The sequence below is a fragment of the Anomaloglossus baeobatrachus genome, chromosome 5 (genome assembly GCF_048569485.1).
Source record: "Anomaloglossus baeobatrachus isolate aAnoBae1 chromosome 5, aAnoBae1.hap1, whole genome shotgun sequence".
Classification (NCBI taxonomy): domain Eukaryota; kingdom Metazoa; phylum Chordata; class Amphibia; order Anura; family Aromobatidae; genus Anomaloglossus; species Anomaloglossus baeobatrachus.
In genome coordinates, this window is record NC_134357.1 from 505,552,047 (window position 1) to 505,569,467 (window position 17,421).

The following is a 17,421-nucleotide window of genomic DNA, read 5'->3' on the forward strand; positions in this document are numbered from 1 at the left end:
CAAAGAAAACAACGCTGTAACATGTGGTAGTATCACCTTTGATTATGATTCACATTTCCTGTCACACCACCACCAATCATGTCTGATGCAAGTTGCAACTTTTTTTAGGTTAATCAATACCCAATACGTATAGAGTCAACCTACCAATTTACTCTTTAATCCTCAAAACGAGGGATCCAAACAACCAGAACCAGAGAGTAAGAAAGGAAGATAAGAAAAGGGAGGGGAAAGAGAGGTGGGGGAGAACCATGGATGGTTGCAAGGAAGCAACCAGGGAGGGGGAGGGGGGAGGGAGGGAATTGGATGGCGTTTCGGGGTAGCCCGAGCAGTAACAACAACAGAGATTTAAACACCTTGAATATTGACATGTGGTATGGGTGAACTCCCTGCGTAACACTCTCTTTGACCCTATTTGACCCATTTTTAATTATCAACAGTTTGCCCTGGAGACAGATGCCTGACAGGGGATGCATATACAGAGTTTAGCCACGTGTCCCAAATCTGAAGTATTTTGTTTTTGGCGCGGATGGAGTGAGCCAGACAGAACTCGTATTGGCATTGGAGATTAATTCGGTTATATAGTTCAACTAATGTAGGTGTCTTTGGGGATTTCCAGTGCAAACTTATGAAATATCTGGCAGCTACTAGAATGTGAACTAATAAACCCCTGGATTCCCAAGAGAACTCCTCTATACCCACGTTTAGCACTGCCAGACCTGGATTCGGATTAATAGGATTGCCTGTCAGCTCACCCATCAGGCCAAACACCTCCAACCAGAACGAGAAAACCTTGGGACAAGCCCACCAGCAGTGACCAAGAGTACCCCTTTGGAGGCAGCCCTTCCAACAATGTGGCGAATAATTTGGGAGGAACTGTGCTAAGTTGGCTGGGGACCGATACCATCGCAGGTGTACTTTTTTCAGTTGCTCCAGATGATTTATACACTTGGAATATTTTTGGATATTTGCTGATGCCGAGTGCCAGTTTGAAGGAGAGGTAGAGACACTCAACTCCACGTCCCATTTATTCATATAAGGAGATTTTTACTCTTCGGGGGGGGTTATTGAGCCATTTGTATGTCGAGGAGATACCTTTGGATTTAATTATCTTTTTAAATACCAAAGCCTTTGTTGTAGGTAACAGAGGATTCGACTTTGGAGGAAATTTAGAGGCCAGAAAATGACTAATTTGGATGTGTTGATAGAAACAGCCCTTTAAAGAGGGGTGTTCCCGTACTATTTCATTAAAGGGGTTAACACCCAAATCAGAGTATAGATCCGCCAGCACTGTAATGCCCGATCCCTCTCACCTGGCCAGATTCAAAAAGGGGATTTGAGATTCCAACGACTTGAGGGAAATCTCTGAAAGAGGAATCTGAATCTTATGAATCAAGTCATTTCGCCAGACCTCCAGGGAGGCTGACATGGTGGGAACACACGGGGAGAACCGTGAACGGCTTCCATCATTCTTCTGAGCGAGCCCTGGCGGGACAGGAAATTTTCAATCTAAGCCCATCTATGTGAATTACCTGGACGCCACCATTCCTTTAGTGATTCAATTAGTAAGGCTTTATAATATGCCGATATGTTTGGGGTGCCCAATCCCCCTAAGTCATATGGGGGGTATAAGACTTTACCTGCGACCCTAGCCCTTTTATTACCCCAGACAAATTTGTTAGTCAACGATTGAAGTTTCATCAGGGTTTTGTGAGAAATTTTGATGGGAAGGCATCTGAGCACATACAATATTTTGGGTAAGAAAACCATTTTAAAGGACTGTATCCTGGCCATCCAGGACAATGATATTTTTTCATGCCTTCCCAATTCCTTTTCTAAATTTTGGATCAGAGGTTCCAAATTTTCTTTAATTAACATCTGCGATGGTGTCAGCTTAATACCCAAATAAGGTATCCCCCTGTCGCACCATTTGAATTGAAAGGCCCCCTCCAGCGCACTCCTGGCCTCCACCGGTACATTAAATGGCAGTATCAAAGACTTTGCCGCATTAAGCTTATAATACGACACTTTAGAAAAGTTTGATAATGTGTTCACCACTGCTGGAATCGACACTGCAAGGTTAGAACAGGAAATTATCACATCGTCTGCGTATAAACCAAGTTTATGTTCAAATTCCCCAACTCTTATACCAGAAATGGCTATGTTTTTTCGTATAGCTTCCGCCAGAGGTTCTACCACTAAAGCAAAAATAGCGGGAGACAATGGACACCCCTGGCGGGTGCCATTACTTATTTGAAATTTAGATGACAGAAACCCCGATGCCAACACTGACGCATTTGGGTAAGAGTAGAGGGCTAGAATGGATGACTTGATTTTCCCCAAGAACCCGAATTTTGTTAGAACTCTCTCCAGGTATCCCCAGTGCACCCTGTCAAAGGCTTTTTCAGCATCAAGAGACAGGAATGCACTGGGTTCACCCGATATCTCCACCAGTCCAATCAAGTCAAGCATCCGTCTGGTGCCATCCTTAGATTGCCTCCCTGTCACAAACCCAACTTGGTCTGGAGCCACTAAGGTCGGGATCACTTTATGAAGTCTATCTGCCACTAGTTTGGCATAAATTTTAACATCACAATTTAGGAGTGAAATGGGCCTAAAATTACCCAGGGTGTCTGCAGGTTTCCCTGGCTTGGGTAGCGTGATAATAATCCCTTCTAAGTTGTCTGGGGAAATTGACCCTTTATTTTGCCAAAAATTGAAGGTTTTTGACATAAAGGGGGACAGAGTGGATGTAAATTGTTTGTAATATTCGTATGGCAGCCCATCGGGGCAGAGTTAGACTTAGTCATTTTGATGGCACCCAGGATTTCATGTGTAGTAAAGGGAAGATTAAGTTCCTCTAATTGCTCATCTGAGACCCGGGGAAGATCCAGGGTGTCTAGGAAACCCTGTATATCCACTTGAGTCGGCTGTGACGTATTGGAATCATATTTTAGATTATACAGGGCCTCATAGTATTTCGCAAATGCTTCTGCTATTTCAATGGGATGCCTAGTGATTGTTCCGTTTGGGTCCCTCAGGAATTCTATTTTAGATTGGATCTCACGTTTTTTCGTCCTTCTTGCCAATAAGGACCCCGCTCTATCGCCCATAGCATAAAATGTCGATCTATTTTTTTTAAGATTATGTTCGTATTTTTGCAGGAGTAGGGATCTTAGTTGGAATCTATGGGTTACAATTTCTTTAGTCAAGTTAGGGGATGCTTTGGCTTTATTCAGGGATTCAAGGTGATGAATACGGGTTAATATATATTTAATATCTGCGTCTTTTTTCCTTTTTTGGATGGAGGCTATTTTTATGAGCTGCCCTCTGACTACTGCTTTATGAGCAGCCCACAGGGTCTCGTCAGAAATTTCCCCATTATTATTAAGTTTAAAATATTCTGTTAACACTGACTCTACTTCATCATGTACCTTCTGCCTACCAAGCAAGCTGGTATTCAGTCTCCACCTAGGGGAATTTTGAACATTAAAGCTACCCTGAACAGACAAAGAGATCGGCGCATGATCTGTCCAAGTAATTAAACCAATATCAGCTGCCACACAATTACTTATAGATTTGCTGTCGACCAAAAAAAAATCAATTCTACTGTATGAGCGATGCCTGGAAGAGAAGAATGTATAGTCTCTTTCTGATGCGTGCAAATATCTCCAGATGTCATGAAAATGGAATTCATTGATGAGATGCTTAAGTTCCTTAGCATGTGGGATGCTGGTGTTGGAGCAATCCATGGAGCGTATTACAGTTATATTAAAGTCTCCACAGATGATTTCCGCCCCTGTGGCAGTATCTTTGAATGCTTGGAAAAATTTCCTAGCAAAGGTCAATTGTGATGAATTTGGGGAGTAGACCGTTGCCAAGGTATAAGGGACGCTGTTGATATAACAAGAAAAAATAATATATCTTCCATCCGCTCCATAACTGACATTTATCAATTTAAAGGCCACTGAGTTCTTTATTAAAATGGCCACTCCTCCTCTTTTTTTTGAGTCATTAGCAAAAAAGGTGTGTTGGAACCTTGGATGAAGTAGCCGTTTATTATCTGTGGAAAGAAGGTGGGTCTCCTGAATGCACGCTATATCACAGTTAGATGCCTTCACCTCTCTCCACATCATTGACCTTTTTGCTGGGGAGTTGAGTCCGTTCACATTAATAGACAATATCTTAATTCTCATATTGGAGCCGCAGGGGGGTTTGAATTCCTAGGAACGCCATCAGGGATGAGAGGGGCTAGACCAGCAAGGAATTGAGAGAAATTTCCAGAAAAAATTAAGGAACATTTGTGAGAAGAGGAACAAAAACAAAAAAATTCCAACAACACCGGTTTGCCCCGAGTAGGGTGCCCGGTGTATAACCGCTCGCCATAGGCGAGAACATCAGGGGGGCTACGTGACATCCCGTGTCACAGGAGCAGGGACAGCAGGTGCCATAAGCAGGAAGGAGTCCCAGCTACGCTACTGACCATTCAGGGTTAATCCTGTCTGGAGGGCCTCTATGATTCTCCTGCCCACCAGGGTTTGGTGAGTGGGCTATTCCCCAGTCATCCAGCAATTTGCCCAGCTGAGAAGGAGTATGACATATGTGAGTGCCTCCATCTTTGAAAATTATCATCTTCACCGGAAAACCCCACTTGTACTTGATGTCTTGATCTCTAAGGAGTTTAGAAATGTGGGCAAATTCTCTTCTTTTATTAAGAGTTGCAGCAGAAAGATCTGGGAAGATTTTTAGTCCCATGAAAGTGTCTGGCAGGGCTGGATTTCCCCTCAGTGTGTGAAACACAGCTTCTTTTGTTTTATAGAAATGAAGTCTAGCCAGGATATCTTTAGGCAGAGCTGGATCTATGCCTTTGGCTTTAGGGACTCTATGAATCCTGTCCACTATCAGGTCTCTGGTGTCCCATCCAGGGAGTATAAGCTGCAGAAACTTGTGGAAGTATTCCTGGAGGTCTTTATCTGCTACTGATGAGGGAATCCCTCTGATTTTTAGGTTATTTCTTCGGGATCTCTCCTCTATATCACTGATTTTAAGTTTTAGTGCCTCCACCTCCTTTTCCAAAGCTGTGTTAGCATCTATCAGATTGTTATGTGATGTTGCAAGTTCAGCCATTTTAGTTTCTACATGCTCTGTGCGATCACCTAGAGACCTGATCTCTTCCTTCAGCTCTCTTACTATTTCTCTGAGATCAGCCTGCAGGGAAGCCCTCAGCGTTTTCAGCAGAGCTTGCATTGTTTCCTCTGTCAGAGGAATGGCTGTGCAGCCTCTCAAGCAGCCTGTATCTCCTTGTGAGGAGTGGGAAGAAGCTGAGTGAGAAGCCAGCGCCATCTTGCTTGGTGAGGTGAGATCCCTATCCCGGGGGTAGAAGTCTGTCAGTTTGGCTGGAGTGCCAGTTTTTTTAGGTCTCCCCTTAGGCATAGCTGGGGGCTGGGGTTACTCACACCTCCTGTAGCTGGTAATCCTGTTATCTGTGAGCTGATAAGAGCCGGTTTATCCTGCTGTCAGCACAGAGCTCTCCTTCAAGCAGCCGTCGCCATCAGGGTGCAGGCCACGCCCCCCAAAAAGCTATTGTTAATTGGATAAAACCCAGAGACCTCAGGGGCCTGCAGCACTTTCTGGGTTTCGTCAATTAATACCGAAAATTTATCAAGGGGTTTTCTCAGGTGGTCAAGCCACTGTCTGATCTTACCCATAAGGGGGCTGATCTTAAAGTTTGGTCATCTCTGTGGCAATTGAAGCATTTATGAAGTTAAAAAAAAATGTTTTATGACTGCTCCGGTGCTTGTTCAGCCTGATCTCTCTGAACCATTTGTTTTGGAGGTGGACACTTCGGAGGTGGGTGTGGGTGCTGTGCTATCGAAGGGATCCGCTACTTTAACCAATTTAAGACCGTGTGCATTCTTCTCCAAAACGTTTTCCTCCACGGAAAGCAATTATGATGTTAGAAATCGTGAATTGTTGGCCATAAAATCGGCTTTTGAAGAATGGAGGCACTTTTTGGAGGGGGCTGCTCATCGGATCATGGTGATTACGGACCATAAGAACTTGTCTTATATCAAGTCTGCTAAATGTTTAACTCCTAGACAGGCTAGGTGGTCCCTTTTTTTTTTTTCTTCACGTTTTCATTTTTTCATCACTTTTAGACCCAGTTCCAAGAATGTTAAGGCCGATGCCTTGTCTCAGTCTGGATCCAATATCACCTCCGGAACCTCCTTCCTCCATTCTTCCTCATGGGATGGTTGTTGGTGGGTTATGCTTAGAATTAGAGGCTGAGTTCCATGGTGCCCAGTCACTTGCTACTTCTTCATTACCCGATAAAGAAACCACCTAAACAAACCTCTAAAAAAAATCCTTTAATATTAATCAATAAAAACAATGTAAGACACCAATGTCAGTTTGACATTGGTGTCTTACATTGTTTTTATTGATTAATATTAAAGGATTTTTTTTAGAGGTTTGTTTAGGTGGTTTCTTTTGAATCTTACCTCGTGAGGTTATTACAGTTGTGGTTCTCTTTTTTCATTACCCGATACCAAGCTCTTTGTTCCTTTTCAGTTTAGGTTAAGGGTTCTCCAGGAATTCCATGACTCTGCGCTTAGTGGTCATCCAGCTGTCTTGGCCACTCGGAGAGCTATGGCCAGGTTATTTTGGTGGGCTTCCATGTACTCTGATGTCGCCGTGTTTGTGTCTGTTTGTGATATGTGTGCACATGCTAAAGTCTCCCATAACTGGCCGGCCGGGGAATTGGTACCGTCACCTATTCCGGATAGACCCTGTACTCATTTGTCCATGGATTTTATCACCAATTGACCTATTTCCAATGGCATGACTATTGTTTGGGTAGTGGTGTACAGATTCAGAAAACACGTGCACTTTGTTCCCTTGGCAGGTCTACCTAGTGCAGAAACACTGTCTAAATTGTTTATCGAACATGTTGTGCGGCTGCATGGCGTTCCTATGTACATTGTTAGAGAAGAATACGGCAGCTCAACTGCCTTATTGTTGGTGCTCAAGAGTAAAATGTTAGTAATAATTGTAGAAATAAACTCCGGCACACAGATAAGCCTTCTGCACAAAAAGGACAATGTCCACTTTAATGACAGAGCTTATAAGAAAACAATACACACACAAAAAATGTTTAGATACACAATCCGTGTATATAAATCCTGACGTTTCAGCTAGATTTATAGCTTTTATCACGGGTTGGATAAGTAAAATACAAAAAAAAATAACAATCAAAGCATATTTAAATCTTAAATATAATTGGTGGTGAGAAAACAATACAAAGCACGGAAGCAAGATGTGGGCGTAAGATACATATCACGAAAGTGGACATGAGGACAAGAATCTACATTTTAAATCAATAGAATTATATTATATATAACATATATAGCATAACGAGACACCAATGTGAATATATGTATATAAACAAAAAGAGGAAGCTATACCATACAGTATATCCCATGGTGATATATTGTGTAGAAATAAAAGACAATATATTGGGAGGGGGAGAGCTGCAACGTTGTATGAAGACAAAGAAAGTGGAAAGAATGACCGCAGGTGGAACATGAAAGAAAAAATAGAAATTTGGCATATTACCTGCATTTAGTGTGTGTATGTGTGTGTATATATGTATGTGTATATATATATATATATATATATATATATATATATATATATATATTACATTACACATATAATAAATAATATTTATTCATTTATATAGTGCTATGAATTCCACAGCGCTTTACATACAATGGCAACACTGTCTGCATTGGGGCTCACACTCTAGGTTCCCTATCAGTATGATTTGTTTGGCGTGCGTGAGGAATCCGGAGTGCCCGGAGGAAACCCACCAAACACAGGGGGAACATACAAACTCCTTGCAGACCAACGGGCAAACGGAGAGAACCAGTCAGTCACTGGAACATTTTGTTCTTCGTTGCCCATGGCCGAATTTGCTTTCAATAATCGGGTCAATCAGTCCACTGGCACCACCCCATTTTTCTGTAATTACAGTTACCACCTTCATTTTGGTGAATTTTCTAGACTGGATTCTGGGTGTCCAGGGGCTGATTTGGCGATTCAATGGTTGGGGGATGTTTGGCGGGAGGTACAAAAGAACATTGGGGTGGCCCAAGGCAGACAGAAGCGCTTTGCCGATAAGCAACGATCTGTAGGACCTAATTTTCAAGTAGGGGACAAAGTGTGGTTGTCTACTAAAAACATTCGTCTGAGACTTCCCTCCATTAAGCTGGGTCCCAAGTTTATTGGTCCATACGAGATCGTCGAGGTTATCAACCCAGTGGCCTTTCGTCTGCGCTTACCACAGTCATTTCGCATCCCCGATATGTTTCACAAATCCCTTCTCAAATCGTTTGTCCCCTCCTCTGCTGAGGTTCCACTTCCTCTTCCTCCCGTTTCTGTGGATGGTCAGATGAAATACGAAGTTGAGCACATTGTCGACACTCATATAGTCCATAGCTCGCTTTAGTACTTAGTACATTGGAGGGGTTAAAGATCAGAGGATTGTCTTGGGTCCTGGCGCTATCAGTCCATGCCAATCGACTGGTTTGTGCCTTCCATACAAGGCTTCCTGAGAAACCTGGGGGTCCAGTGTCCCCCCAACCTTGAGAGGGGGTGTACTGTCATGATCCAGGCTGATATCTGTCGCTGTGGTACCTCCCAGCTCCGGCCTGGTCATGTCAGAGGTTAATTTCTCCCTGCCTTGTTCCGGTTTCCAGGATGCTATATCTGGGTGCTACTCCTTTGGTTCAGTGCCAGTTATAGTCTATAGGGCACTTTACACGCTGCAATCTCGCTATTGAGATCGCTAGCGAGCGTACCCGCCCCCGTCGGTTGTGCGTCACGGGCAAATTGCTGCCTGTGGTGCACAACATCGCTTACACCCGTCACACGGACTTACCTTCCCTGCTACGTCGCTGTGGCCGGCGAACCGCCTCCTTTCTAAGGGGGCGGTTCATGCAGCATCACAGCGACGTCACGCGGCAACCGTCCAATAGCAGAGGAGGGGCGGAGATGAGCGGGCGGAATTTCCCACCCACCTCCTTCCTTCCTCATTGCCGGTGGACGCAGGTAAGGAGACGTTCGTCGTTCCTGCAGTGTCACACATAGCGATGTGTGATGCCGCAGGAACGACGAACAACCAGCGGCATGCACCAACAACGATATTATGAAAAGGAGCGACGTGTCAACGATCAACGTTTTTTGACGTTTTTGCGATCGTTGAACGTCGCTCCTAGGTGTCACATGCTGCGATGTCGCTAACGACGCCGGATGTGCGTCACTAGCGACGTGACCCCAACGATATATCGTTAGCGATGTTGCAGCGTGTAAAGCACCCTTTAGTCTCATAGTGTGTGTAGCTGGCTCTGGTGAGTTACCTGATCTGTCCTACCGTGTACCCTTTCTCGCCTAACCTTTCTCTGTCTGTTCTCTCACAGCCCCATTCCGCTCGTCATACCTTTGTTTGTAGTTTGGACTTCCCGGTACTTGACTTACGCTCCTGTCCCTGACTTGGTTCTGTCTCTCCCTTCGGCTTTCTCCATTATCGTTCAGCTTCTGACCCTTTGCTTTCTTTTGACTCCGAGTTTGTTTACCCATCGTACATTGATTTGATTTCCTGTTGCTGACTCGGCTCTCTGGCTATGCTCCAGCCACCTTCTAGTGACCGCTGTACTACCCCGGGCCACGTCTTAGTACAGCATGACATTCCCCTTCTTCAGTACAAAAAATGCATGTGATTTTCTTTATCGTTCCTTATGGGAGACCCAAACCATGGGTGTATAGCTACCGCCTCCGGAGGACACACAAAGTACTACACTCAAACGTGTAGCTCCTCCCTCCGGCTATATACACCCCCTGGATGACAATCTACCCAGTTCAATGCTTTGTGTTTCAGGAGGTCACACACACTTGCATTCTCTGATATTTTTTTCATTTTTATTTTTAAAGATTTGGAAGAAAAGCGGGTCCAGTCTGGACTCCCGGCATGTCCCTTCACGCCCCACTCTGCGGGGTGCTGTTAAGGTTGACTTTAATAAGGCTGGAGCCTTCACATGCCGAGCTCCTTCGCATCCTCTGTCGAGGCTCTGTTTGAAGTGGGAGCCATCACGGTCCTCTCTGCTTGCAGGAGGCCGGTCTCCATCCGCAGCCCTGTCTGGTCCCTGCTGGAAGGAGCGTTTACCCCCCTCTCCAGGGACATGGCCCTGCGTCTCAAAAGCTAAGTATTGAGACGCTTTTCAGGGGTCCCGGGTACTTTTATTTGGGGGACAGTATGTGTTTTAACTTTACTGTAAATTTCGGCCGGTTCTGGGAGTTTCCTCTGAGAACCGCGCCGAAGGTGCCTGCTGGTCGGCCGCGTTTTGAAATCTAGGCCCCGGCTTCAGTTTGGGCCTAGTTTCGTTTTCGGCTTCCCTGCATGTTTTGCATACGGCGCCGCCCACCGCCCGGCCAGCAGAGGGGAGGACTCTCCTCTCTGGGGAGATGTGCCCTCCCCTGTATCTCTTCCTGTATCTCTCTGCCCTCCGTTTTTCCCGCTCCTGGGCTTATACACGCCCCCCCTCCTCCTCCCAGCGCCATTTTCTCAGCGTTCTTACACTGGACGGCGCTGGGAGCTGCAGCTGCTGCTGTTTTGGGAAAGCTGACGCTTCACTGGGACTTGGAGCTGTGGAATCCGGAGGGCACACAGAGAGTGGTGTGGTAAGCCACAACCTCTGGTTGTGGGCTTTTTATTATACACTTTCAGGCATTCTACAGGAGTGTTATATTGCTGCAGAGCTTCCACCTCAGCAGCATGTCTGTCACCCGGAGCATGGCTGCAAACATGTACGCTATATGCACTGCATGTAAGCGCATTCTGCCAGAGCCGAGCACATACCCACATTGTGATGCCTGTGCTAATATGGTTGTGTCTCAGCCTGGAGCCTCCTCAGGGGTCCCCTCGGCTGCTCCGGCCCCGGTGGCTGAACCCCCGGCTTGGGTAGCGTCTTTTTCACAAGCTATTTCCCAGTCTTTTGCCGACTCCATGGGGCAGCTGTCCCGGACACTGCTTTCCATGCATCAAACCCCTTCCCAGGGTGCCTCTGCTGCTCAGAGCTCTGCGGAGCCCTCAGAGCATGTTCTAGGTCCCAGTCCCCCTAAACGGAGACGCAGGGACCCATCTCCTCCCTCGTCCCACGGCTCTGATTCACGTGCCGAGGTGCAGGGCGAGGAGGATTCGTTTACTGTGGGCTCAGACGCTACTTCTATGTACCCCATTGATTTGTCTGAGGGTGATGCGGATGTTAGTGACTTGATTGCGTCCATTAACTCCGTTCTGAACCTCAACCCACCAGAGTCAGAGGAACAAACCTCTCTGGTAGAGATTCACCAGTTTACCTCTCCTAAGAAAGCTAAAAGTATGTTTTTTAACCACTCCAGCTTTCAGACCACTGTTAACAAGCCCAGGGCCTGTCCTGACAAACGTTTTCTGAAGCGTAGTTCGGATGACCGTTTTCCTTTTCCACCAGAGGTGGTTAAGGAATGGGCCCAGTCCCCAAAGGTGGACCCTCCGGTGTCCAGAATCTCAGCCCGCACAGTCGTAGCTGTGGCTGATGGCACTTCTCTTAAGAATCCCACTGACCGCCAGGTTGACCTTCTGGCCAAGTCTGTATATGAGGCGGCAGGAGCCTCGTTCTCCCAGTCTTTTGCGGCAGTAGGGGCTCTTAAGGCAGTCTCTGCCTCTCTGGCGGAGATGCATTCACTCACCAGGGACTCTATTCCTGAGATGGATGCCTTAACTTCTCAAGCTTCGGCTTTTGCATCCTACGCCATGTCTGCCATCCTGGAGGCTTCTCACCGCACGGCGGTGGCCTCCGCTAACTCCCTCGCGATCCGCAGGATCTTGTGGCTTCGAGAGTCGAAAGCAGACGCTTCCTCTAAGAAGTATCTTGCGAGTCTCCCTTTTGCTGGGTCCCGGCTGTTTGGGAACAGCTGGATGACATAATTAAGGAAGCTACTGGCGGAAAGAGTACTTCCTTGCCACAAACTAAGACCAGGAAACCGGTCCAGAGCAGGAACCAATCGAATTTTCGTTCCTTTCGTTCCTCTAACTGGTCAGCCTCTAAGCCCTCGACCTCGTCCACTACCGCAGCCAAGGATCGTAAACCCAACCGGCGCGCAAAGCCGCGTCCTCAAAAGGCCGGAGGAGCCGCTGCCACTAAGGCAGCCTCCTCTTGACTATCTGGCTGCGCCAGCAACGTCCTTGGTCGGTGGCAGGCTCTCCCACTTTGGCGACGTGTGGTTTCAACACGTCTCCGATCAGTGGGTGCGGGATATCATCTCCCACGGCTACAGGATAGAATTTTCTTCCAGCCCGCCAAACAGATTTTTTCTGTCCACCCCCCCCTGCGCCAAAGCCGCCGCCTTCTCTCAGGCCGTGGCATCCCTGCAGGCCAACGGTGTAATTGTTCCGGTTCCCGCCCGGGAACGGTTCAGCGGTTTCTACTCAAACCTCTTTCTAGTCCCCAAAAAGGACGGTTCCTTCCGGCCCATCCTGGATCTCAAGCTTCTCAACAAGCATGTTCAGGTGCGGCACTTTCGCATGGAATCTCTGAGATCGGTCATTGCCTCAATGACCCAAGGAGATTTTCTGGCATCCATCGACATCAGAGATGCCTATCTGCATGTTCCTATTGCGGTTTCGCACCAGCGTTGGCTACGCTTTGCAATCGGAGAGGAACATTTCCAATTCGTGGCTCTCCCCTTCGGCCTAGTCACGGCCCCTCGAGTATTCACCAAGGTCATGGCAGCAGTGGTTGCGGTCCTGCACCTCCAGGGGTTGGCAGTGATTCCTTACCTGGACGACCTTCTAGTCAAGGCCTCATCCAGTGCAGACTGCCAGCGGAGTGTCTCGCTCACTCTCGCCACTCTAGTCCAGTTCGGGTGGCTTGTCAATTTGCCCAAGTCCACTCTGATTCCAACCCAGAAACTCGAGTACCCAGGGATGCAATTCGAGACTCTGCCGGCACTTGTGAAGCTGCCCTTAGTCAAACAGCAGTCCCTTCGTCTGGCGGTACGCTCTCTGCTGCGGCACTGCCGTCATTCCATCAGACACCTCATGCAGGTGCTGGGTCAGATGGTGGCGTCAATGGAAGCGGTTCCCTTTGCCCAGTTCCATCTGCGTCCCCTGCAGCTGGACATCCTCCGCTGTTGGGACAAGCGGATCTCTTCCTTGCACAGGCTGGTGGCTCTGTCGCCACAGACCAGGAGCTCTCTTCAGTGGTGGCTTCGGCCCCTCTCTCTGTCACAGGGACGCTCCTTCCTGACTCCGTCCTGGGTGATCCTCACCACGGATGCCAGTCTCTCCGGTTGGGGAGCAGTATTTCTCCATCACCGAGCACAGGGCATTTGGACTCCGTCCGAATCAGCCCTCTCAATCAATGTGCTGGAGATCAGAGCTGTGTTTCTAGCTCTCCTAGCCTTTCACCACCTGTTGGTGGGCAAGCACATCCGAGTCCAGTCAGACAACGCGACAGCGGTTGCCTACATCAATCACCAGGGCGGGACTCACAGCCGTCTGGCGATGTTGGAGGTTCAACGAATCCTCCAGTGGACGGAGGACTCGAAGTCCACCATATCTGCAGTCCACATCCCAGGCGTAGAAAACTGGGAGGCCGATTATCTCAGCCGTCAAACCGTAGACGGCGGCGAGTGGGCCCTGCATCCGTCAGTGTTCAAATCACTCTGCCGCAAGTGGGGCACTCTGGAAGTAGATCTAATGGCATCCCGGCAGAACAACAAGGTTCCGGTTTACGTGGCTCGCTCCCACGATCCTCAAGCCTTCGCAGCAGACGCACTGGTTCAAGATTGGTCTCAGTTCCGTCTGGCCTATGTGTTTCCCCCTCTAGCGCTCTTGCCCAGGGTTCTGCGCAAGATCAGAATGGAGGGCCGTCGAGTCATACTCATTGCTCCGGACTGGCCCAGGCGAGCGTGGTACCCAGACCTGCTCCATCTGTCCGTAGAGGTGCCGTGGCGTCTCCCGGACCGCCCAGACCTTCTCTCTCAAGGTCCGTTCTTCCGCCAGAATTCTGCGGCTCTCAGATTGACGGCGTGGCTCTTGAGTCCTGGATCCTGACGGCTTCAGGCATTCCCTCTGAGGTCATCTCCACCATGACTCAGGCTCGGAAGTCTTCCTCGGCCAAGATTTACCACAGGACTTGGAAAATTTTCCTGTCCTGGTGTCGTTCGTCCGGCCATGCTCCTTGGCCGTTCTCCTTGCCGACCATCCTGTCTTTTCTACAGTCCAGTCTACAGCTAGGACTGTCCCTCAATTCTCTCAAGGGACAGGTGTCGGCTCTGTCGGTATTGTTCCAGCGGCGTATCGCCCGACTGGCTCAGGTGCGCACCTTCATGCAGGGCGCATCTCACATCATTCCTCCTTACCGGCGGCCCTTGGATCCCTGGGACCTTAATCTGGTCCTCACGGCCTTACAGAAACCCCCCTTTGAGCCTCTCAGGGAGGTTCCCTTGTTTAGACTTTCACAGAAAGTTGTTTTTCTAGTAGCCATAACTTCTCTCAGGAGAGTTTCGGATTTGGCTGCGCTCTCTTCAGAATCCCCCTTTTTGGTGTTCCACCAAGACAAGGTGGTTCTTCGTCCGACTCCGGACTTTCTCCCTAAGGTGGTGTCTCGTTTCCACCTTAACCAGGACATTTCATTGCCTTCTCTTTGTCCGGCCCCTGTGCATCGCTTTGAGAAGGCGTTGCACTCCTTAGATTTGGTGCGGGCGCTCCGAATCTATGTGTCACGCACCGCCGTTTTGAGGCGGTGCACCTCACTTTTTGTGCTAACCACTGGTCAGCGCAAGGGTCTCGCTGCTTCTAAACCGACCCTAGCTCGTTGGATCAGGTCGGCTATCTCCGATGCCTACCAGTGTTCTCAGGTGCCTCCCCCGCCAGGGATTAAGGCGCACTCGACCAGAGCTGTCGGTGCCTCCTGGGCTTTCAGGCACCAGGCTACGGCTCAGCAGGTTTGTCAGGCTGCCACATGGTCCAGTCTGCACACTTTTTCGAAGCACTACCAGGTGCATGCTCATGCTTCGGCAGATGCGAGCTTGGGCAGACGCATTCTTCAGGCGGCTGTCGCACATTTGTGAAGTTAGGTTTTGCCTACTTCTCAGTTTGGTTTATTTCCCGCCCATGGACTGCTTTGGAACGTCTCATGGTTTGGGTCTCCCATAAGGAACGATAAAGAAAAAGAGAATTTTGTTTACTTACCGTAAATTATTTTTCTTATAGTTCCGACATGGGAGACCCAGCACCCTCCCTGTTGCCTGTTCGCAGTTTTTTGTTCCGTGTGTTTCACCGGCTGTTGTTAGTAGACAGAGTTCTGGTCTTTCCGAGTTTTACTCTTTCTCTACTTATGGGTGGATGTCCTCCTTCAGCTTTTGCACTGAACTGGGTAGATTGTCATCCAGGGGGTGTATATAGCCGGAGGGAGGAGCTACACGTTTGAGTGTAGTACTTTGTGTGTCCTCCGGAGGCGGTAGCTATACACCCATGGTTTGGGTCTCCCATGTCGGAACTATAAGAAAAAGAATTTACGGTAAGTAAACAAAATTCTCTTTTTTGTCCGGTCTGGATTTTGTTTTGTCAGGATTTTATCATGGTCGCGCGGCAATAGCCGGTCGTTGCTTCTTTAAGGAATAGTACAGATGGGCTATAGCAGCAGACAACCAGTTCTAGGGTCATTGCTGATTAATGGAAACAAGATAAAACGTTATTTGGTAAAAGAGAATGAAAATGATATCACTGAGCAATACAAATAGTGTCTGCTCAGATGAATCCCAACTGATAATGGGAGGATCAAAATTGTTTTTGTTTTTTTTTGTGTTTTTTTTTTTTATTTTTATACAGCAGTAGGCGCCAGGATCTTCCATTTCTTTACACCAGGAACATGACAGTACTTCTCCTTCCTTCCCCAGCCTTCACAATCCTCAGATCTTAATCCTATAAAGCATCTCTGGGACGCGGTAGATGAGGTAGTTCAGAGAATGTCAGTTCCTCCATCTAATTTACGCAACTGCAAGAAATTGTCCTGTTGGCAGTGACCAGTATTCCTGGGGAACAATCTCATCACCTAGAAGAATCTGAGGTGATTAATTCCTGCAGTTCTGAAGACAGATGGAGGCCCAAAATGCTTCTAGATGGATGTCTCCAGTACTGTGGCCATTCAGTGTATAGTTTATACTTGGTGGAGATGAAAGGATAAAGCTGATCATAGACATTAGATGTTGTCTGGATATTCTAACAATTTTCTGGTTATTGAATCTGCTCATTGTACAAAGGAACCAGTATCATGGATTATGATTAATATTTTGTTGTTTTTCCAAATCGTTCACCAAACATCTCCATCTCTCTGTGACTTTTACCATTTTTGTTTCAGGGTGAAGATCTGACCCATATTAATACTACAGGAACATATGTGAGGGGTGATGAGTGGTGTAAAGAGGAGATTCCTACAGATAACCGCACAGGTGAGTAGTGACCACTAAATGCAGAGAAGTCACAGGTTCTACTCAGTCACTGGCTTAATAATCAAAATTTCCGTATAAAGATCACCATTAAATTTCAATAAATATCAAAAATGCCTTCAGATAAAAGTCCGTGAGGATTAAATAAATAAAGGAAATGATGGTGTAAATAGCGTTAAAATTATTTTTATTCAATAATTAAAATAAGTATTCTTTACAAGTCCATATAAATACAAGGCAGGAAAAAAGTCCCATAAAGTATAGCAGCGGTTTTACTAGGAAAATAAAGTGCATAGTGCCAAGATCACTTATTTAACTAAATATCTATCCATAATATATGACAAAGTGCACAGTGCAAGATTAAATATTCAAATCATATGCCGTATATGAGAAAGATTATGGTATAATGATCCTATGTGGTAAAATATGATTAACGTTTGTTTAATTTACAAGGAGAATTATACCTTAAGTGGTCTGTAAAGGCTCCAAAGTACACCGCAATGCCCCTATAGAATACTTATTTTAATTATTGATTATCAGTCACTGGCTTGTAGGATAATTATACCTAGATGTTCAATTTTTTTGGGGGGGGGTTGTGTTCACATGGAACTTTTATGTGGATTTTACGCTTTAAGATTTAGAGGCTGATACATTAAAGTTGGCACCATGCACATCAGTCTCTTAATAAAGGGGTGCTATGGGGTAAGATATGCTGAACTCATTAAGACTTGCTTCAAACTTATGTGAATTCGGCACCTCTTTTCAGTGGTGGATGACTCAGAGCTCCTTGCCAGAAATGGTACTTACGTTAAAGACAGCCTATAGAAACATTTAACATCTAACAAAAAGACTGATGGCACACCCTACCTTTCTAAT

The 17,421-nt window shown here is 46.9% G+C and overlaps 1 protein-coding gene across 1 annotated transcript in view; it reads left to right on the top strand.

The window, feature by feature from the left end:
• LOC142312847 (uncharacterized) overlaps positions 1–17,421 on the top strand; it is a 142,064-nt gene that overhangs the window by 39,987 nt on the left and 84,656 nt on the right. Inside the window, exon 4 of the mRNA XM_075351835.1 lies at positions 16,458–16,548. Within this exon, the coding sequence (XP_075207950.1) occupies positions 16,458–16,548 (91 nt within the window). The remainder of the gene's footprint in view (positions 1–16,457; positions 16,549–17,421) is intronic.